Below are 24434 nucleotides of genomic sequence, written 5' to 3' on the forward strand. Positions count from 1 at the left end.
AGTTATAATTAAAAAAAATTAGAAAAATAATATTATAAAGAGAATAAAAATTATGCAATAAACATTAAGTTTCAATAATAGGACTCTGTTTTCAAAAAAATTTTTCCAAACTAATAGTAAGACATTATGTTATGAAATTTTTTAAAAAATTATAATAAAATTATGAATTAATAAACATAATCACTCTTATATTTAATATCTAAAAGGTTAACTTTTATCGTGCTTTCAAGAGTTTGAGTCCTACTTTACTTATATTTTATTTTCATAGTCTTAATTAAAAACATTAATTAAGTAAATAATATTAAATTATATGGATAGTTTAGTAATCCCAATATCCCCCACCTTTCCACTTTTATATAATAAAAATAAGTTTTGTAAATATTTATAACAATTAAAAAAATAAATTAGTGAAAGTGAAATTTGGTATTTAAGAATTTTATTAATTTTATTTTAATAAAATAAATAATTTCTTCATGAATTCATAATTATTAAAATAATATTAAAATTTTAATTTATGCTATATATAGTAATATTTGGTATTAAAATTATTTATGGTTCACTAAACATTATTAGCGACTAATAGATGCCTCAATTTGGAAAAGTTATTAGTGACAAATGTGATGTCGCTAAAAATTGTAAGAGATGAATATGCTGCCGCCAAAAGAAATTAGCGACATTATATATGAATTAGCGATAGTTCTTCGTTGCTAATATATTATTAACGACGAATTCTTATATTGGTCGTCATAAATAGGTTTTTATTAGTATTTTTATAATTAATATAAATAATTAATTAACGTTGTATTTTAATTAGAATTTATGGATTAAGACTTTTAAATTTATATAAATTTTAAATTAATTTAAATAATTAAAATTTTAAAATAAATTAATATTTTTTAAAAAATAAAATAATCTTTTTATTGTCAGTACAATATATCAATGTGGCTATTTATGTCAAACCACACACACACACATATATATATATATAAATTAATTTTTTAAGTAAATTATTGTTTAAGTGATATATTATATTAATATTATCTTTTAACATACTTAGTTTGATGCAAGTTTACTTGTTGAAAGTTCTAATTATTTATTGAAAAAAAAAATGCTTCATTTATTTTGTATTAAAATAAATAATTTAAAATTATTTATATATTAAAATTATTGCAATTCCCTAGTAAATCAATACAAGCGGATTATTAATTCCTTAAGAGCCTCATAATGTAATTGTGGCTTTCACTCCGAACATGATAAGCACTGAAACATGACCATACCAACACATAAACATTCATGTTCGTTAGCACTAAAGATCAATGTTTTTTGTTTTTTTTTTTTTTTTAATTCTTTCAAGTTTCTAAGGAAGATCGAATCCTCCTGAAATTCAAGTCAGTGGAATGTTTGGCAGAGGCTGAGCAACCAGTCATTCAGGGCATGAATGCATTTTTACATGATCAGAAATTGATAATGCATCCTGCTGTATGCTCCATAAGGTCATATTCACAACAAAATCACGACTCATAAAGCATTCACAGAAAAATGAGAATATACTTTATTTTATCCTTGCTCTGTTAGATAAACTTGCAAAACAAATACAAAATGCAGCTTCTTTACCTCGGAAAGGAACATTATGAAGCTTTAAAAACCTGACTAATTAGATGGACATAGGAATATGTCTTACAACTTCACAAACCCACCCATCGTTATAAAAGCTTAAGCACTTTCAGACGTTCTTCATGTTCTGAATCCAACTTTGGCGGTGTATAGCAGCCATGGAGATCCTCTACTATGTATTCCTGAAAAATTTTAACGGTAAGTCGGTATGGATTACTAAATCAGTAAATCCAAGTCCTCAAAGGTAGTGCCATCAGAATCAAACCCAACATCGACTGAAAATTATTAAAAAAAAAAAGATTCTACCAGTTCAGTTGATTCCATGGATTCCTATTTATAAATGCATGTATATATAAATTTATAGACTCCCATATATAATAGTAGTTTAAAAATTCAAAAAAACTACTTAAATCAATTCACATAATCAACTTCTCTATGGTATTAAACAAAAGACAACAGCAAGACTGAGAGATCGATTACCTTTGTTAACTCCCTCTTAGCAAGGATGTGGTAGTGTCTCTGCCAGATCTTCTGAATGGCCATGGTCGCAGCAAGGAAACCATAAGCTATGCCTAGAATGGCAAAGATAATAACAAAAACCAAAACCAAGGCAAAGCATGCCTCCATAGAAGCAGGAAAGCAATCCAGAATTCCCCATCCATAACAGCAGTTCTGGCAACCGGCCATCTGTGGATCATTACTATTGAGGGAGGAGCAATGTAGTATGAGGCCAAAAAACCCAAGCAGCACAAAGAACGCTAGTACCCCTGGTGCAATTTGTTTACACAGTATAGAAAATAATAATCAGCCAGTATCTAGCACTCAACAGGACAGGAGGGGTATGAAAGCAAGTGATATCTTTTTCAATTTTTTTTATATTTTTTATAATATATGTAAAAAGATGCAATAAAGTAAACACCATGCTACCACAAACAAATAGACACAACAATCAAATTAAATCCTATATCAACAACTATAAGCGATTATTTATGGTAAACCAGGAAGTCTGGAAATGGTTCAAGCGTATGCAGTTGCAAATCCACTAGAAACAAAAATTGCTAAAAATAAATAGTTTCAAAGAAGAATCCTGAATTTAGGAGACTTTTATAAAAGGTGTCAGATACAACTTTAGAAGTAGAAAAAGAAAAAAAAAGATCAGTTAACAGAATGTATATGTCAAGGAACATACATACAAGGGGACAAATATTACAGAAAAGTACAAGGTAGGAATTTAATGTGGAAACAAAATGAGAAGAGGGACAACGTTAACTTCCATAACTCAAGTAATGCCGGAAAGAAGAGTGCGCCCTAACAACCACCGATTTTCCGGTTAGAAAAACATGCAAAGTAAAACAAACAAATAATCCTTCTTCCCTGTAGCCTATATTCTCATCGTCATTTTCCTAATTGCATAAAATAAAGTAAATGCCAGCAAATTAATGAAATAGAAATATGCTACTAAACTGGCATACCAATACAATTACTTAGCACTAGAAATTTTGAACAGAACCTACAATCCAAGCGAGGAAAATAAACAGTAACTGCCAAAACCATCAAGCTTACCTATACAATAGTAAAATGGTATAGGATGTTTTGACAAGATTCGATCCCAACCATCACTGAATGAATTCCTAAAGGTGCCATCTTTATCCATAAGGTATGCAAAGCCACCCATTGCAGCAATCACCTGAAAGACAGATTTTCTTAGATACAAAGTAAAACTTCAAAGAAAAAGTGATAGAGAGATACGTGCAGAATTTAATATACTTCTTAATTTCAAGCTATGCAAAGGTGCTTAAGCAGAGCTAAATAAATCTGCTTTCTCCACTACAAAGAAATGCCAGTTAACTTCATTCACACCTCTTCATCTCAAAGTTAAGATTCCATGAATTAGTCTTTCTTTTTTTCTTCCCCCTTCAAGAAAAAAGGTTGAAATTTTCACCAATATTCTTTGTGACCATGAAAGTCCTAAATAAAAAATTTGAGTAATTCTTTCCTTTTATCCTATATAAAGGAAAGAAGTCAAACATAATAGTGTTTTCTACAAACATAATGAAAGGAAATAAGCCCATTCCAAAATGCACTAGTTAATGATTCTGAATAAATGAACAAAAATAAAAATTTATATATTTTATTCCATAAAACCATCTTTTTTTATGATTCCTTATCTATTATTATATATTTTTTATATATTATTATATAATTTAGTGTATAATACAACTATAAAATAAATATAAAATATATAAAACTTTCATCAGCAATTCTTCCATTTTCATTATTCCTGATAGGATGGGAAGTTGTAATGAGATAAGAAAGGTCTAACCCCACTGGACAAACCAAGGTCCAGCCTCCAAATGAACTGAAAGTAAAGGAGGAAAAAAGCAATAGTAATGTGAGTACTCACAGTTTGCACAGCCAGAAATACAATGACAACATCCCTCGTCACAAAAAGTCTGAATTTTACTTTTCGCCTTGAGCTGTCCTCAAACAATGCAACTCTAAGATGAAATTGGGCCTTGCACGTTGTGCAGTGAGAGAAAGCAAATCCTTCCTATCAAAGAAGAAGAAAGAAGGCCCCTATTATATCAATGGCAACGATAAATTAACATCTGAAAAAATAAAAATTTATTATTCATATCAACTCAAAAACAATTGCATTTACCTTAACTGAGCGCCAATGATCAAGGCATGAACGATGAACAAACTGCTGGGTGCCTTTGCACATGCATGGAGATATTAATTCATCGCCTATAAAATCAAATACCATTAGAAAAGTGAAACAGAAAAATAATAAGTAAAACAAAAATAAAACTTCAACACAATAAGAGCCACGAATATGAATTTAGGGCAATACAACAAAAATAGGTGAAACATGATGAAAAAACTTCAATGGGCAGACATTACTTCCCATCAACAACTAGAAATGAAGGATGTTTTTCTCAATTACTAGAGCTTTTATGTCATGTGAAGGCTGATCTCAAAGTTCAGTTTCATTTTGTAACCTCAATTTTAAATAGGGGAAAATTACAAGGCAAAAATTGGTGCACAGAAGTTGCTACCAATGAGGATGCTGAGGTTGCCAATGAAGACCCAGAAAATTGGCAGCCACTTTGCACTGCATCCAATTATCTACGAAGGGAAAACATTGGCGCCCATGTTATGATGGGGTTATATGCAGCTGGATGTTCTTGGATGGAATTAAATAAAATGGGAATCACACAGGAGAGGCAGCCAACCCTACCTTAAACCAGATATTTTTCTTTTCTTCATTACCCCCTAATCATGTGGTATAAGGATTCATTTTCCTTAACCACTGGCCATGGATAATTCATGTTCTTCAAACAAGAAAAGTTAAATTAGTATAGAATGTAAGAAAGCCTACCTACACTCATCACAAGACTAAGCTAGGAAAACAATTACCTTACTCTATGTCCATACGTCCATAGTCAACCAACTACATAATAGCCACAATATTTAGGGGTTTGATCATTCTAGTTTTCATAGGTAAAGTGGACCATAATTATTACAGTTTGGCTCGGGTAAACCCCTAGACAAATGGATAAGCGAAACAAGATATTAAATTTTTCCCCAGTTGTCATGTCCAATTTTAGTAATCTACTGATCAATTCCGTTCAGTTGTTAGTCGCCTATTTAATTTAAACACTTCGCCAAGCCACCAATTGCAATACCAATAAAGTTAACAAGCACATACCAAAATTCATCCAAAGAAAATAAAAATTAGAACTTGTTAAAAAGTTTGTCACCTAGTTCGCAATCGCTCTCGAGACAAATGCGGCAACAAGGAATAGAACCATTCTCAGTATCTTCTTCATTGTTAATCTCACTCGAACTTCCCGGTGGCGGCGATGATGAATCAGCCTTGTTTTCCAGCAGAGGATCAGAGTCGCTCGGATTCCCTGCACCCACTGCCTCCAGCTGCACTTCCTCTATCATCTATAACCCTCTCTCTATATATGTGTGTGATCCCAACAAAACAAAGATTGATCACAATTCACAAATTGGCAGATATCAAACGACGATTGAAGCAAAACCAAAAGCTCAAGTCAAAACAACCGAGAAAGAGAGAGAAAGCGAAAATAGACAAACCCTAAACACCTATAAAAAAAATAAATAAAGTATTGCAAATTTTCAATTTTGCTATTTGATTAAAAATTGGAAATCCATATTCACTTTCTAAGTTGCCAAACAAAGAGCTAAGAATCTAGAGAAAGAAACGATTTTGATCAATTCGTTTAATTTTAAGAAGAAAAATTCAATTAAAGTAAAATAAAAAAAAAAAAAAAAAAGAAGGAAAGGAAAGGCGCGATAATGATATTGGTATGGATATAATTTGCGGTACCGCTAACTACCAAGAAATTTTCTCACGCAGTGGAATGGGAAAAGTCGCCCAACTTTTCTGAGAAGTTCGCAACAATATTGTGGGCCCCAAGACGAGGAAAATGGAATTAAAAAAATATCAAGTAAACCCCTTAATAACAACAGAACTTTGGAGGAAAAAAAAAAAAAAAAACAACACAACTTTGTAATTAAAGTTAAACAAACTCAATTTTTATAAGAAAATTAAAATATTATTTTTTCTTATTTTTTAATAATAAAATAATAATTTATTATTAAATAATTTTTGTTCATCTTATTTTTAATTTCTTTTTTTAATTATTTTAATTAAAAATAATTAATAATTTTAATATTTAAAAATTAAACATTAATATTTTATTATTAAAAAATTTTTATTAAGTGAAAATTTATTTGACCTTAATTAAAAAATTTTAGTATAAAACTTAATTGTGGACTTAGTTTTTTTTTTTTTTCCAATAAGAATATTCTTTAGTGGCTGGTGCACCATTTTCTAATTTGTGCCTTTTTGCGTGTAGCGCACCCTTTGTTAATAGTTTAATACTCTCAATTGTTCCTTAATTTTGAAGATGTTTTATTTCCATTCCTCGTCTGTATTACTATAAATATTTTAAACTTTCAAAATATTATATCAAAATCTATCATTTCAGAATTTAATTCGCTCTTTAGCAAAATGCTTGCCACATCTCTCCTCACTCTCTTTCGTCTACACCTAGCAAACTCAAGCTCTCACCATCGCCATTCTCCTCCACACCCAACAGCCTCCCTCGTTCATCAGTCGTTCCTCGTCTCCACATACCAACACCATTACACCTCCTTTTTATTAGGTTGTTAGAAGTTTGAGAAGTAAATTATAATTTTCAGGGACTAAAGAGGATATTTTGTATTTAATTTCATTTATGTAATTTCAGGGGTGTGATGGCTCAAGCATAGTGATGTCTTCTCCTATCACACCCTATTGTGTTCCTAACGCTCTTTAGTCACTCCTTATAAGTTCTCCCAGCCTACAACTGTTGTATGGACAACTAATGTAATTGTATTTATTGTGATAAATGAATAACAAAAGTAGTTCGTTCTTGATATATTTGTATCTCGTTCTTTATTATGCTTGAGATGTTTGTTCATATTCGATGCTTATGATATTTTCTCCAACTAGCTTGCCAAGCCATGCCAATATACTCATTGTGTTGAACAAATCATCGAGAAATTCTCGTAGCTAACTTGTCTTAAAAGAGTTCAAGCTGAGTGCCACACGGTCCCAAAGGTGTTCTTACACTAGACTCATGACAGTTGGTATCAGAGCAACCACAGATCCGTGGATGGTGGAGAGCATGAAAGAATCCATTGTGCATGTATTACCACCCTAGAGAAAAGGGACAGAAGTGATTTCACTGGAGGCAATGAATGTTCCACTGATTGTCATGCCAAGCGCTTTAAAAAGGAGCAGGCAGGGTGATTGAAGTGATTTTACTTGCGGTAATGTATGTCCCACTAATTGTCATGCCAAACACTCTGAGAGGAGTAGGCAGGATGATTGAGTTCCTACCTCTGATTGTCATGCCAAACACTTTAAGAGGAGTAGGCAGGGTGACTAAGTTCCTCCCACTGATTGTCATGCCACACACTCTGAAAGGAGTAGGAACGGTGACTAAGTTATCCATTGGTTGAGAATGTAGGGGTGCTGCACATTCCTTTAGTTGCGTCTTTTGGAGAGAGGATAATGACCCCAAGTGGGTTGCTGCACACTCTATCAGTTACATCTTTTAAAGAGAGGGTAATGACCCCATGACAATTTTGAGGGATTGATAATAGAGCTTGAGTCAGTCTGCCTCACACTTTAAGCATTGAAAAAAGCGCATTGAGGTGTTGGAAAAGAAAGTTTAATGTTTTTTGCTGTAGTAGCCTAGCTATATAGGGTGACGGTGAGCCAATAGAGCTTGAGGCCACCCAAAATTCTATGCTTAAAGGAAATATCTTTTGGCCGTGGTGGCTAAGCTTTCTGAGGGTGAGGGTGAGCCAATAAAGCTTGAGGCCACCCAAAATTCCATGCTTAAAGGAAATATCTTTTGGCCGTGGTGGCTAAGCTTTCTGAGGGTGAGGGTGAGCCAATAAAGCTTGAGGCCTCCTAAAATCCCATGCTTACATGAAATATCTTATGGTTGTGGTAGCCACACTTTCTAAAGTTAAGGGTGAGCCAATAGAGCTTGGCGCTATCCAAGATCCCATTTCTTTTGCAGGAAAAACTAATTGGTGACCTTGAGAACATAATGCTAGAGTTTGAGGTAGTGGCCTATCATACAAAAGTTATTGTTAAAAACTTAAAATCTATTACCAATTCTCACAATTGTCTTGTAGGGATTATGGTTGATATTAATGATGATGTCAAGGAGAATATGAACACTATTCAAGGCAAACTTACTGGTAAAAGCTACTGGTAATTCTAATGTGAAGGCCTATGAAGTAGGTAAGGCCAAAATTTTGAAACTAAAGGCTTTGGTGGTACTCTTAATGCGAAAGAGGTAGAACAACTTCTTATTTGATATGAAATTGTATTCCAATGCTACTTAAAATGATTTTCATGAAGACAGGTTAAAAAAAAAAAGGTATTGCCAATGTATTTGGCTAAATCATGCCAAACTGAGGTGACGCGCTAAAGTGGAATAAATAATAGTAGAGCTAGATGCACCCCTTTTACCTTGAGTAGGTAGCTCATAACACATGATGTGAGTTAAATGAAATTCAACCAATAGATTCAATTTGGGAGTCTGTGAGGACCTTTATGACACTCATGCTAAGATAGCAAGGGTATGATAGAAATAGATAAGCTATTCAATTCTCTAATAGACTTGAACTTTAAACACATGTAAAGCCCTAAGTGGGCTATCGAAATCACTGAAATCTGGTCATGGGGTCCCATCAAACATGCCTTTGCCCCTGTCACCTCGATTTGAGGATCTGATAAAGAGGTATGTTAATTGATTATGTGGTGGTGGTACACTTTTGATCAGACAAGTTGCTTTGAGGGTACGGGAGCCCTGCCTCTCAATAAGAGGTTTGGGGTTTTAAATAGGTCGAGTGATAGTTTAGAATAGGATAGATGAAGAAGCTATGGTATGTGGACAATAGGAATAAGGGTGATTTATGAAGACTAGAAAGATATGACCACTTTGTACAAATTGCATTTCTCACGAAGTATCTTTTTAAGGATTATCTGAGTAAGGTATCCCCTTATCGCTCTCAAGTCCTCTCGAGGTGGAGGTTCCTCCAGTTATAGAGTTAGATATCTAATATCGACTCAACACCTGTAAAAGTTGCACAAGTGGATGGTCTCAATCACTAATAACCAAATCTGACGTCAAATCAGATCTTTTCCTTGACCATGCAGACATTCATGAACTAAGGATAGGAGTGGTCACTTGGTTGATTTAGTGTTAGTGTATGACCCGACTAGTCCGATTTGTACGACATTATCTCTTCTGACTCCTTGATGAGGGTACTCCAGCTTCAATTGGTCGAAAGTCGACTCAACTTACATGAGCTCGAGGCTTACCTGTTAGAATTACAACCATTTAAACGTGAGCTCATGAACATAATAATGGCTTTTTTTACTTATATCTATTTTAATGTAGAGGGATTTCCCTCTATTTGACCTTCAAGCCCTCCAGCAAATAGACCATGGGTCCTTAAATATCTTCTTAAATATTTCACCAAGAATCCATTGAGGTTTGGCTAACAGGCCGGCCTAGGGCTATTTGATTGTGGTCGATTAATGATTTTTTTTTGGATACGTTCTCTAAGTCTAGAATCTGGTTTTGGGGTAAGTTAGCTAGGATATTAACTTATCATTGGATTTAAGTAATATGTCTGACCCCTTTTAGGCCTCACCCTTAATAAGGCCGACAGGTCGGTTGATGCCCAAAACCCGATAGCTTTATTTGGATGTATGTATATTCTTGTCAAGTATATTTTGAGAATCGTACACATTCTCTTTTTTAAATGTTTCGCACGTGTTACTTATTTTGAGGCCTATTCTGATCATAATGTATCAATTTTTAAAAAGCATCTATTAAATACTAAATTTAAAATATTTTATAAAAAATGTTATTTTAAATTATTTTATTTAATATATACTAATTATTACATAATTAAGAAATCAAACAAAGACTTTATCTACCATTAATTAATAAAAATGCATTAACGTTTTAAAATTTGTGATGAGGAAAGCATAAATTATGATTAATTTATGAAATTTAGCTAGAAAGAAAACCCTCTCATTATCATGTCCATTTAATCTCTGTAAAAATTTACGCTTCCCACAGAGCAAGAGAACAAAACTGAAACCCAATAAAAGAAAAATCGAGAGAAGAAAATATTCTCAATGTTTTGGGCAAAGTAGGCCGTGTCAAGGAGGTTGGCAAGTTGGCTGATGGGATTGTTGATAGGGAGAAAGGAACAAACCAGGAAGTTGATGTGTGCACCATGAGATGGGCAATGGGTATGACAGAATGGATAATGTCAACATAGGCTTCGCTATCGGTGCCTGTGCCAGCTCATCCAAAATACAAAGGCTCTCATTTTATTTCTTTCTTATTCAGCATTATCAATGAGAAGATCAGATTAATGAGGCATTAATTTAATTAATGGCTTATAAAGAAAAATCAGGTTATTTTCTCTATCATGTGTTTTGAGGGAGGAGATGATGAGAGTAAAAGAAAGGCATAGAGATATTATCAAAAGAAACTGTGATTTCTATTCCTTTCTAATACTAATAAAAACCAATATTACATTTTTTTGAAAAGATTTCTTCATAAAAATAAATATATTTTATTTATCAATTATTATCAAAAATTAATATAGTTATTTTCAAATAAAAAAATCTAGCAAATAATATATTATTTTTTACTGCCATTACAAATAAGTAAAATATATAATTTATTTATTTATTTATATTATTAGATTTTTTTTTAATGTAATGGATAAGGCAAAGGGCCTCAATCCTCAAGTTCATATTCTATTGCCACTTAAATTGAATCCAATCTTGTTGGCGGCAGAGTGCAAGACCAACAGCCAAAAGTATCCATCTTTTTCTTTTCCTCATTTCTTTTAATTTCTTATAGCAATCATCGGTGAGTGTTCTGTTCATGATTACTCTCATTCACCTCTTTTCCTTTATGTTTTCTTTTTTTTATTTTTTTTTTATTATTTTTAATAATTTTTAAATTTATATTTTTTTAAAATGAAATTTGAATATATATACTTATATTTATTTTTATTGATACATCTTAATTTATTTGATTCTTTTGTATTAAAGATTTATTTTATTTTGTCTCAATTTTTATAGAATTGCTCCTCTAATTAAAAATTTGTTCTGTTAATGTACCATTAAGAAATGAATATATATTTATATTTAAATATATCCTTATTGATAAATTTTAAGTTTTCATTTTGTTTTAGAAATTTATTAGTTTTTTATAAAGATCTATCATCATTATATATATATATATATATAATTATTAAATGTGATGTTTTGTTATCTAAATAAGTGTAATAATAGAAGGTATATATTATCTCTCAAATAAGAGAATAAAGTTTAAATATAAGGTATATATTATCTCTCAAATAAGAGAATAAAGTTTAATGATTATCAAATCAGGCTCATAAAAAAACTTTTGAGACGAATAATGGTATATCTGTCACGACCCAACCTATGGGCCGGACCAGACTAGAGCACAATGCCTGCTAGGCCAGCGTAGCCTAACTGCTCATTTACCCAATTCTAAGGCCCATTTGGGCCCAATTTCAAGAAAACAAGCGGACAGATCCGCCATAAAATGGACTTTCCAACGGGAGTTTTGACTCACCCACTGTAAACACAATATATAGTCATTTGGGAGCTCACCACCCTCCACATACTCATCAATATAAAAATAAATGGGAGCTCAGCTCCCTCATCCAATCCATCAAACATGCATAGCATATTAAGTTTACAGGTCCCAAAATAATAATTTAGTTTACAGACCCAAATCAAATAAACATTTCTAACACATGCGGAAATTCTAAGATTTAACAAGTTTATACAAGCGGTAATAATTGACTGCGAGGAGAAAGCGAGTTAACCTCAAAAATATCCTCCTGTGGCTGTAAAAATTTTTGAGCAGAGTGGCGTTCGACTGAAAGTAAAATATCAATTTTAACCATAATCCCTATAACTATCTAAAACTAATGCACTGTAGAGTGAAATGCAATATCAACAACATTTTCACATCATAACATCAAAAGGTAATTTGGAGCACTCACACACTCGTAGTATCAATCATAACATATGGGAGTTGATCCTATACTGCTCTCTTAAATCCAACACAGTGCCAGAAATTACTCATTTCGGACTTCCACTTAATAACCAAATCGAGGTCCCAAATAATTACTCAGCCGTGACTACCGTCCTATCCATAGTCCACACCACATCACACGCACGCCAACGCATACGCTGCTGCTCCAAATTACCACAACAACATCCATGGCACATCAACAGCTATGAATGCAACATAAATCGTGCCTAGAGTTTAACTACATAAATATATGCATATAAGTGATGCATGGGCATGCTTGAACATATAATAATATCGAAATTACAATTAAAATTAATATTCTACTCACGCACTTGACGATGGTCACCGAGGTGGCGGAGGAAGAAGGTATCGGCTCACGACAATTTTATTACAATCATTTAATAAATTTGACTCAATACAAACAAAGAAAAGACCAATACGCCCTAAGTCGTAGAAAATCCGGCAGAGTCTCCCTATACCTAGGACCTACCCAACCCGCAAAATGGCTCAAAACACACTTCTATATTCACAATCCATATATCCACAGTTCAATCATATCACACCCCTCCCGCCCATCAAATCGATCATCCATCACAATACGCAAATTTCAATTTAGTCCTTATTATTGATCATTTTTGCAAACTGCCCAAACAAGCTCTAAAAATTATAAAACTTTGCCCGCGGTCCTTAACAATATTACTAAGCTATTGCAAAAAGAATCGTAATTTTCTAAGCTACCACGAATATTTTATGGATTTTTAATCCTATTTAAGCACTAGAAAATTACGAAAAAGCAAGGTTCGGGTTTACCTTTGCCGATTCCGACTTCGGGGATGCACTCGGGACGTCTGATAATGGGGTAGCCAAAACTTCGGTCCGATTCGGAGACTTTTCCGTGCGGATGCATGCGCCGAAATTCACGCATCGGCCAATCGCCGAATTTCCGCGAATTGAGGATACCTACACGAAGCCCATAACACGAGGGTTAGTACATAAATTTTTCAGAATTTTCTAAGCTCATTTAATGCTCAGAAAAATACTGCGAAGTTCCGTGGGACCCACCGAAAAACGGTGTCAGAAAAATTCGAAATTTATGTCGTTGCGAAGCTCTCGACGAGTGGAGCGTGCTGGTAGCCTCGGTTTTCTCGTGGGATTCACGGTTTTCGAGAAATCTAGCCCAAAAGTCGAAATGAGCTAAAAACTTCCCGAGCAAAAATTGGACAAACCGCTCGATGGATTTCGGCGTTATTGGTGTCTATGGAAAGCTCTCGCCGAGTAGATGATTTTAGACATAAGACCGGTCAATTGGTGGCGGATCGGCGATTTTGGCGGAGAAGACACAAGACCGGTCAGGTTGGCCGGTCCGATCGGTCCGGTTTGATTCGGCGGTTCGATTAAATACGTAATTTTGAATTTTTACTGCGCCTCGGGACCAAACGAGGTCCAAAAATTCGAAAAAATTCCAAAACTCGAGAAAAATACGTAGTCTCCAAATTTTTTTTTAGTTTTGCCACGTGGTCTTTAAATAAATTTTTAAAATTCATCAAAGTTTATATTTTCGGAAAATCGAACCCGATTTTTAAAATCCGAAAAATCTCAAAAAAATTCCTAAAATTTAAATAAAATTAAAATACCAAAATGCTCATAAAAATTAAAATTTTGGGGTGTTACATTCTTCCCCCCTTACAGGAAATTCGTCCTCGAATTTTACACAAGGCAGAATAAATCACATGATTATACATTGAACAGATAGGGGTACTTGCTACGCATGTCCCGTTCTGACTCCCAGGTGCACTCTTCCACTGACTGGCTCCTCCACAAAACCTTAATCATAGGGATCTGTTTGGATCTTAGTGCCTTACTTGGTAGTCCACTATGGCTCTGAGTTGCTCCTCAAATGTCAAGTTCTCTTTAGCTCTATCACATCCATTGCGATGCATGAGAAGGATCGGGAATGTATTTCTGAGCATGGAGATGTGAAACACGGATGAGCGTGAGAAAGGTTGGGTGGTAGCTCCAACCGGTAGGCAACTGCTCCAACTCTATCAGTAACCTCAAAAGGTCCAATATACCGAGGTGCCAACTTGCCCTTCTTTCCAAATCTTATGACTCCCTTCATTGGAGAAACCTTCAGAAATACATAGTCGCCCACCGCAAACTCCACATCCCTTCGCCCAGGGTCTACATAACTCTTACGCCTCTTTGAAAATTTGTTTTGATCGTTCCTCGATTAAAGGAACTACCTCAAGTGTCTTGCACTAGGTCTACATCATGCACCTTCGCTTCCCCATTTCTGTCAACACGCAGGAGACCTACACTTTCTTCCATATAGTGCCTCATAGGGTGCCATCCCTATGCTGGAATGGTAACTGTTGTTATAGGCAAACTCCACCAAAGCTAGCTGCTCATCCCATTGACCTCCAAAATCCAAGACACTCATGCGAAGCATGTCTTCCAGTGTTTGGATTGTCCTTTCAATTTGTCCGTCTGCGAGGTGGAAAGCCGCATGAAGTTCAACGTGTGCCAAGGGCCTCCTGCAACTTTCTCCAAATCCGAGATGTGAACTGGGGCCCTCTGTCAGATTTTATGGAAGCCTGAACTCCATGCTTTCTGACTATTTCTCTAATGTAGAGCCAGGCATACTTTGCCTCAGAGTTTGTAGTCTTTACAGCAAGAAGTGAGCCGATTTGGTCAAGCGGTCTACAATTACCCATATCGAATCATATCCTCACGTGGTACGAGGCAACCTCACAAAATCCATAGTCATAATTTCCCACTTCCATTCTCAGGATAGGGAGCTCTTGCAGCTTCCCTGACGGTCTTTGGTGTTCAAACTTCACCTTCTGACAAGTCAAGCACTTGGACACAAAGTCTGCTATGTCTCTCTTCATGCCATTCCACCAATAGCTATCCTTCACATCATGGTACATCTTGGTGGAACACAGGTGGACAGCATGCGATGTGTAGTGTGCCTCTCGCATTATTTCATTCCTGAGGTTGTCTACATCGGGCACACATATCCTAGAACCTTGTACTAGGGCACCATCATTGGCAAATCCAAACTCACCACCTTCACCTTGTTGTACTCTTTCTATGATCTTCATCAATTGTTGGTCTCTGTGCTGGGAAACTCTAACTCTGTCCCTCAAGTCTGGCCTCACTGAAAAGTGAGCCAACAATACCCTCATCCGAAAGATCTAGGATTAAACCTTGATCCATCAACTTATGTACCTCCTGAATCAATGGTCTCTTCTCTCTAAATGTGCGCTAAATCGCCGGAAGATTTTCTGCTCAAGGCATCTGCCACAACATTGGCCTTTCCAAGGTGGTACTGGATGGTGCAATCATAGTCTTTCAGAAGCTCCATCCATCTCCTCTGTCTCAAGTTCAAGTCCCTCTGTTGGAAGATGTACTTCAAACTCTTATGGTCGATGTATATCTCGCACACTTCACCATACAGTAGTGTCTCCAGATTTTTAGTGCAAAGATTACACGCCATTTCCAAATCATGGGTGGGGTAGTTACGCTCATGCCTCTTGGTGCCTTGAAGCATAAGCCACTACCTTTCCATTCTCGCATCAAGACACACCCTAGGCCAACTCTAGAGGCATCACAATACACGGTGTATCCTTCACCACTCACGGTAGTGTCAACACGGGCGGTGGTTAGACACTCCTTAAGCTCGGAAACTCACCTCACGATCATCTGTCCAAATGAATGGAACATTCTTCCCAGTCAACTTAGTTAGGGGGCCGCTATCCTGGAGAAATCTTGTACAAAACGCCTATAGTAGCGGCTAAACCAGAAAACTTCGCACCTCGGTGGTGTTGTAGGCCTAAGCCAATCGATTCTGACTTCAATTTTCTTGGGATCCACTTGAATGCCGTCACTAGAAACCACGTGTCCCAAGAATGAGATGCTTTCTAGCCAAAATTCACATTTTGAAAATTTGGCATATACCGGTGCTCCTCAACGCGTCCGCAACACCATCCTCAAGTGCCACACGTGTTCTTCCTCGGTCCGAGAGTATACTGAATGTCATCTATGAATACGATGACAAAACGGTCCAAAATGGCTTGAACACCACTGCTCATCAAGTCCATGAAGGTCTTTGGTGCATTAGTGAGTCCAAAAGACATCACCAAGAACTCATAATGACCATATCTTATCCTGAAAGCCGTTTTGGACACGTCCTCATTCCTGATTCTCAACTGATGGTAGCCTGATCGCAAGTCTATCTTGGAAAAGAATCTAGTTCCTTGGAGCTGATCAAACAAATCATCGATCCGAGGAAGTGGATACTTGTTCTTCACGATCACCTTGTTCGGTATGCGTAGTCAATACACAACCTCAATGACCCATCCTTCTTTCTCACAAATAAAACAGGAGCACCCCAAGGTGAAGTACTCGGACGTATGAAACCCTTGTCCAAAAGCTCCTGTAGTTGCTCCTTTAACTCTTTCAATTCTACTGGTGCCATCCTGTAAGGTGGCATTGATATGGGGTTTGTACCCGGAACAACATCAATGCAGAACTCTATTCCCCTTTCTGGTGGCAACCCTGGAAGCTCCTCTGGGAAGACATCCATAAATTCTCTGACAACAGGAACATTTCCCATGCTGACACCTTCTACAGATGTATCTCTCACCAATGCCAAATACCCTTGGCATCCACGCCTCAACATTTTTCTGGCACTAATTGCTGACACCAAGTTATATGGAGCTATGCTCTGTCAACATCAAAGTTAAACTCTTCCTCACCAGGTATGTGTAATTACACCTTTTTGTTCCTGCAGTATAAAGTGGCATAGTGAGTTGCCAACCTATCAATACCCAAAATTACATCAAAGTCCATTACTGGTAGAGGAACCAAGTCTACTGGGAGGATCTTTCCATCCACTACTACTGGGCTACCCGGAAAAACCATATCTACATCTAAGTTGTCACTAAGTGGGGTAGCTACTGACAAAGGGTACTCTAAAGTTGTAGGGTTTCTACCCAACCTCATGACAAACACAGGGGAGACAAATGAGTGCGTAGCACCCGGATCTATCAAAACACGAGCTTAATAAGAACAGACTGAAGAATACGCCACAGCGCATTTGAAGCTTGAGCATCCTGGTGGGTCGTGGTGAAAACTCAAGCTTGACCCTACCCCGAGTGGCGGAACCACGATCGACTTCTACCTCCTGATCTGCCTCCAAATCCACGTCCCCCTTGTCCTTGGCCCTGTTGGCCACTGAACTGACTGCTTGCCATGTTGGAAGCACCCGGATACAATTGTCGAGGAACATTCGCAACAGAACCTTGTGACCCCATCTGTGGCTCGCTGAACACGGGGCATTCTCTAGCAAAGTGACCTGGTTGGCCACACCTGAAGCATACTCCCGATCCCATCAAACAAGGTCCTGAATGTCCTCTTCCACACTGTGCACAAGATGCCAAGGAGGATCTGAACTGCACCAGGCTGCTGTACCAGGCGTGACCCGCTGCGATCCGTACCACAGTGCAATCCTCGTGATCTGTGTCTAAAACCACTTCTCTTGCTCCTACCCTTTCCTCTATAATTACTCTGGCCACCACTATCCGGAGTACCCATTTGGGGAACACCTGAAGAACTATCTGCTCTGTTTTTCTTTGCTCTTCCGCTGTCATCCATAGCATAGCTAATCTCAATCTGTCTGGCTCGATCAACCACCACATCAAAAGACTGACCAGACATCATGGCCACGTTTGCATACCTCTTGTCAAGCCCCTTCAGGAACCTCTTCACCTTCATAGTTTCTGTAGCTACTGCTGTAGGGGCATATCTGCTCAATTCCAGAAATTCTGTAGCATATTCATCTCTGGACACGCCATTCGTCTTAGGGCCTCAAAGGCCCACTTGTTTCGATCTCTCAAACTTTACGCACAAACCGATTGATGAACAGTTCCACAAACTGAGCCCATGACAAACCCTCCATCCGAGGTAACATGTAGTCATTCATCCATTATCTAGGCATAGGCCCCATGACATGCTACATACACTTTATCTCTATCATCAAGCCAATCAGTGCATTTCTGCTGCTTGCAGAATCCAAAAACCGATATGCATCGTCTGACACATCATAAGTTCCAGGCACCAACTTCTTGAAATTAATTATCTGTTTATAAGGTTCCCCTCTTGGTGCGGTGGACTGCTGCTGCTGTAGAGGGTGTACCATATATTGCGCCATCATATCGATGGTTCTCTGCAGACCAGCTAGAGTAGCTGCCATGGGGTCCATGGGACCCTGTGCCATAAAAGACTAATCCTGTACTGGTGGTAGCTGCTCTTCTACTTGAGCAGCTCTAGGCCTCCTACCCCGCCTCCTCGGGCGGCGCCTCATCTGTCTTGACACCTCGTCGAGCACATCCGCTCGTGCGATGGCGGCTCTCCCGCTTCTACGCATTTTCACGAAATTCAGCATTAGCCCACAAAATTTAAAAGCGCACATTACACAGCTCTATAGACTCATATTTATACATAATATATGGAGCAGAAACTAGAAGCAAAGACGACAATGCAAGACGAATGTGGACCCTATTTTTCCGCATGTGACTCCTAGTAGACTCTTCCCAACATTTTAGATGAACATTCCCTAAGAATCTGGAGCCTAAGCTCTGATACCACATCTGTCACGACCCAACCTATGGGCCGGACCAAGACTAGGACTGGCCACCTAAAGCCTCCGAGGCCCGTAGTAAGCCTAACTGTTCATTTACCCAATTCTAAGGCCCATTTGGGCCCAATTTCAAGAAAACAAACGGACAGAGTCCGGCCATAAAATGGACTTTCCAACGGGGAGTTTTTGACTCACCCGACCTGTAAACACAATATATAGTCATTTGGGGAGCTCACCACCCTCCACATACTCATCAACATAAAAATAAATGGGAGCTCAGCTCCCTCATCCAATCCATCAAACATGCATAGCATATTAAGTTTACAGGTCCCAAAATAATAATTTAGTTTACAGACCCAAATCAAATAAATATTTCTAACACATGCGGAAATTCTAAGATTTAACAAGTTTATACAAACAATAATAATTGACCTGCGAGGGAGAAAGCAGGTTAACCTCAAAAATATTATCCTGTGGCCTGTAAAAATTTTTAAACAGGAGTGAGCGTTCGACTCAGAGAGTAAAATATCAATTTTAACCATAATCCCTATAACTATATAAAACTAATGCACCCTGTAGAGTGAAATGCAACATCAACAACATTTTCACATCATAACATCAAAAAGGTAATTTGGAGCACTCACACACCCTGTAGTATCAATCATAACATATGGGAGCTGATCCTATCTGACTCTCTTAAATCCAACTGGTGCCAATAATTACTCGGCTTGGACTTCCACTTAATAACCAAATCGAGGTCCTAGCGAATTACTCAGCCGTGACTACCCCTCGAAGGATCCGGTCCCAACAATTACTCAGCGTGACTACCTCGTCCTATCCATAGTCCACACCACATCACACGACGCCGCACGCACACCTTGCTCCAAATTACCACAACAACATCCATGGCACATCAACAGTTATGAATGCAACATAAATCGTGCCTAGAGTTTAACTACATAAATATATGCATATAAGTGATGCATGGGCATGCTTGAACATATAATAATATCGAAATTACAATTAAAATTAATATTCTACTCACAGACTTGACGATGGTCACTGAGGCGGCTGGGCGGAGGAAGAAGGCTGTCCCGGCTCACCTGACAATTTTATTACAATCATTTAATAAATTTGACTCAATACAAACAAAGAAAAAGACCAATACGTCCTAAGTCGTGAAAATCCGGTGAGTCTCCCCTATACCTAGGACCTACCCAACCTGCAAAAGGGTTCAAAACACACTTCTATACTCACAATCCATATATCCACAGTTCAATCATATCACACAGCCCCTCCTGGGCCCATCAAATCAGTCATCCATCACAATACGCAAAATTTCAATTTAGTCCTTATTATTGATCATTTTTGCAAAAACTGCCCAAACAAGCTCTAAAAATTATAAAACTTTGCCCCGCGGTCCTTAGCAATATTACTAAGCTATTTCAAAAAGAATCGTAATTTTCTAAGCTAACACGAATATTTTATGGATTTTTAATCCTATTTAAGCACTAGAAAATTACGAAAAAGCAAGGTTCGGGTTTACCTTTGCCGATTCCGACTTCGGGGACGCACTCGGGAATTCTGACAATGGGGGGGTGGCCAAAACCTCGGTCCGATTCGGAGACTTTTCCGTGCAGTGCATGCGGCGGAAATTCACGCACCGGTCAGCGCCGAATTTCCGCGAATTGAGGATACCTACACGAAGCCCATAACACGGGGGTTACTACATAAATTTTTCAGAATTTTCTAAGCTCATTTAATGCTCGGAAAAACACTACGAAGTTCCGTGGGACCCACCGAAAACGGTGTCGGAAAAATTCGAAATTTATGTCGTTGCGAAGCTCTCGACAAGTGGAGCGTGCTGGTAGCCTCAGTTTTCTCGTGGGATTCACGGTTTTCGAGAAATCTAGCCCAAAAGTCGAAATGGGCTAAAAACTTCCCGAGCAAGACAAACCGCTCGATGGATTTCGGCATTCTTGGTGTCTATGGAAAGCTCTCGCCGAGTAGATGATTTTAGACACAAGACCCGGTCTAATTGGTGGCCGGATCGGCCGGATTTTAGCGAGAAGCTTGCCAGCAGGAGGGGCGTTCGCGCGTTCGGCCGTTTGGGCGTGGCCGTGGGACCGGGAGGCGCCGGAGAGGTGGGGCGCAGGGAGGTGGGTGGCGGCGGGGAGGAGGAGAGAGAAAAGAGAGAGAAAAGGGAAAGGGAACGTCGCGCGCGGGAGGAAGAAAAAGGGAAGAAGACCGGTCCGATTGGACCGGTCCGATCTGGTCTGGTTCGATTAGGCCGGTTCGATTCGAAATACATAATTTTGAATTTTTACTCTGCATCGGGACCGAAAACGAGGTCCTAAAATTCCGAAAAAATTTCAGAAAACTCAGAAAAATACGTAAACTCCAAATATATTTTTAGTTTTGCCACGTGGTCTTTAAATAAATTTTTAAAATTCATCAAAGTTTATATTTTTGGAAAATCGAACCCAATTTTTAAAATCCGAAAAATCTCAAAAAAATTCCTAAAATTTAAATAAAATTAAAATACCAAAATGCTCATAAAAATTAAAATTTTGGGGTGTTACAATATCACTGTTGAATAGATTGTACTTTCTGTCGAACGACTAATTCAAATATCTATTAATACAATCGGATTCTTCAAAAAATAATATCACTACTATTTTTTTTATAAATTATTTATCTTAATTTGTTTTATACAAAACTATACTGTTTTAAAGTTTTGTACTTTAATTTTGTATTATGTAGCTCTCTTATTTTCTAAAAAATTGATATTAATTTAATTGATAAATGAATATATTTCTAAGCCATCTAAAAATTGATTACGAAAATTAACTTAAAATAAGACATTAATTTTTCTCACAAAACTTTTAATCTCCACATTAATAAATTAACCATCATAAATAATATATTATTTTATATTATTTTTCAATTAAGCTTTGATAATTACTTTTTTTAATGAAACCCTTTCATTTTTTTAAATCTAGATCTTTTATAAACGCAATGAGTAAATATATAATACATTAAAAATATAAATTTTAAAATATTGAAATAATAAATTAAATGGGAAAGTCTTAAACTTGATTGAGTATCTCAATTTATTTACTTTATTATTTATTATTCTTATAATGAAAGTTGTTAAAATAATAAATTCTGCGGAGAGATTTGAAGTTTGATTTATATATTTATTATTTTATAATAATAATTATTAAAAGGTAGAGAGTTATAATTCGCTGTGTAATCCACTCATCGTTATTCAATTCATAAAAAAGAAGGTTTATTATGCCAAACATACCATATTTATTTAATTTATTAAATTTTTTATAAATTAAAAATAAGGTATTGAAATAATATATATATATATATATATATATATAGCGAGAGACTTTTTCTTACTGCTGTCACGTGACATTTTAAGTTTTGATATTACTATGTGTTATTATAAAATAGGAAGATTTTCATTTGCTATTACCACGTGACATTCTAAACTTTAGTGCTTAAAAATTATTATATTTAATAATTATAGTAATTAATATAAGTAATTATTACTATTACTATTATCAGTGTTATCACAATTTTTATAGTTAATTAATTAAAAATATTGGATATATTTTAATAATTTTATAAATTTCTTATTTAATAGTTCTTAAATTTTTAATTATTTTATTTAATTATAAAAATTTAAGAATTATATATTTTAAAATTAATAAAATAATTTAAAATTATACTATAAAAGTAGCAACATGGAATTAAATATTTTGCCATCTTTTTCCTTTTTATATATTTAAAAAATTTTAATTTATTTTAATATTATTTTATTTTTATTTATCTGATTTTTGTATGCATTTGACAAATACTTATTTTCAATTATACATTGAATGCTATATGTATAATGAACTATGAGAAAATAAAACATAGTTATGATAAATAAAAAATTTATAGTAATATTCAATTTTTATTTTTTTATATTTTTTATAATATAATTAATAAATAATTAACCTTATTACCTTGGTTAATATTAATTATGTTGTATTGTTTTATTATTATTTAGAAATAAATTAAATTATATATATATATAATTTCATTAAATTCTCTTTATTTTTTATTAATTAATTATACAATTTATTTAAATTATGATTAGCTTATTAATTTTTTAATTATATATATATGTTATAAATTATTTAATTATTATTATTATTATTATTATTATTATTATTATTATTATTATTATTATTATTATTATAAATGCTTAGAAAGCTTAATTTAATTAGAGATAGAAAAAATTAAGAGTTAATTAAATTAATTTTTTAATTATATCCAATAAACACTTATGCTAATTTTATATATGTTTCATTTTCGCTTTCTGATGAAAATGTGACCCAAATTTTTGTAAAATAAATTCAAGAGGATATAGAATTTTAAATCTATCATATTTATATCAAACATCAATATTTAATTAAATTTATTGATGATAATTTTTTTTATATATTTCTTAAACATTTGTAATATACAATTATTATATAATTTAGTTTTCTAAATACAATCCTTAATTATTTCGATCTTTCAAATTTAAATAATGAAAAAGTATTGATTACTAAATATAATTATCATTCATTATGAAACTAGCTTCCTAATTTTTAATTAAAAAAATAAAATATTTTTAAACATATTTTTTCAATTAAATTTAGTGTTATTTGTTGATTATTTGACAATTCCAAATATTTAATTTTAAAATTCACCGACTATTATCATTATTATTCAATTATTACTACAACTAAAATTTTAATTTCCTTTAAAAAAGTTGCTTCAAATTAGAAGTAAGTATATTTGAATTTTTTGTAAGAAATCAATAATTGGATTTTTTTTAAATATGTCTAATTATTAAAAGTAATGTCTATCCATTAATTTTTAATTTTTTTAAAAGAAAAATCAACATTAAGTTTTTTTTTTATTTTTTAAATTGCTATAAAATATAATTATTAGATATAATTATCACATGTTATCATGTTTCTTAATTTTTAATTTAAAAAATCAATCACAATAAAATCAATATTCATATTTATTTTAAAAGAAAATCAATATTTAAAAGTTTTCTCTCTCCCTTTTATGCATTACATAAATTTTAATTTATTTTAATATTATTTTATTTTTATTATTTTAAAATAATAATAATAATAATAATAATAATTATTATTATTATTATTATTATTATAATAAAGAATAACTTATGACTATTAAAAAAAAATTATAACTATTAAGATTATTAATTCGAGAATCACTGCAAATTTATTTAACTAAAATTTATTACTAATGTTTTAAAGTTTTAGTATTTTAAATAATAACATTAAAATTTTTTTAATTAAAAATAATTTTTTAGTTAATAATAATTTAATGACCTAATTAAATCTGATATAAATTTTCTCCACCTCTTTATATATATATATATAACATACCATGAG

The 24434-nt window shown here is 34.7% G+C and overlaps 1 protein-coding gene across 1 annotated transcript; it reads right to left on the reverse strand.

The window, feature by feature from the left end:
• Positions 1–1528: 1528 nt before the first annotated feature.
• LOC110650139 (uncharacterized) lies at positions 1529–5956 on the reverse strand. The gene is made up of 6 exons (XM_021804966.2): positions 5379–5956; positions 4277–4362; positions 4019–4165; positions 3178–3301; positions 2095–2381; positions 1529–1796 (listed from the first exon to the last, which is right to left on the reverse strand). Exons 1-6 carry the CDS (start codon positions 5566–5568, stop codon positions 1704–1706), a joined length of 927 nt encoding a protein of 308 aa, XP_021660658.2. The 5' UTR covers positions 5569–5956; the 3' UTR covers positions 1529–1703.
• Between the last annotated feature and the right edge of the window lie 18478 nt (positions 5957–24434).

This window comes from Hevea brasiliensis, chromosome 13, assembly GCF_030052815.1.
Source record: "Hevea brasiliensis isolate MT/VB/25A 57/8 chromosome 13, ASM3005281v1, whole genome shotgun sequence".
NCBI lineage: Eukaryota > Viridiplantae > Streptophyta > Magnoliopsida > Malpighiales > Euphorbiaceae > Hevea > Hevea brasiliensis.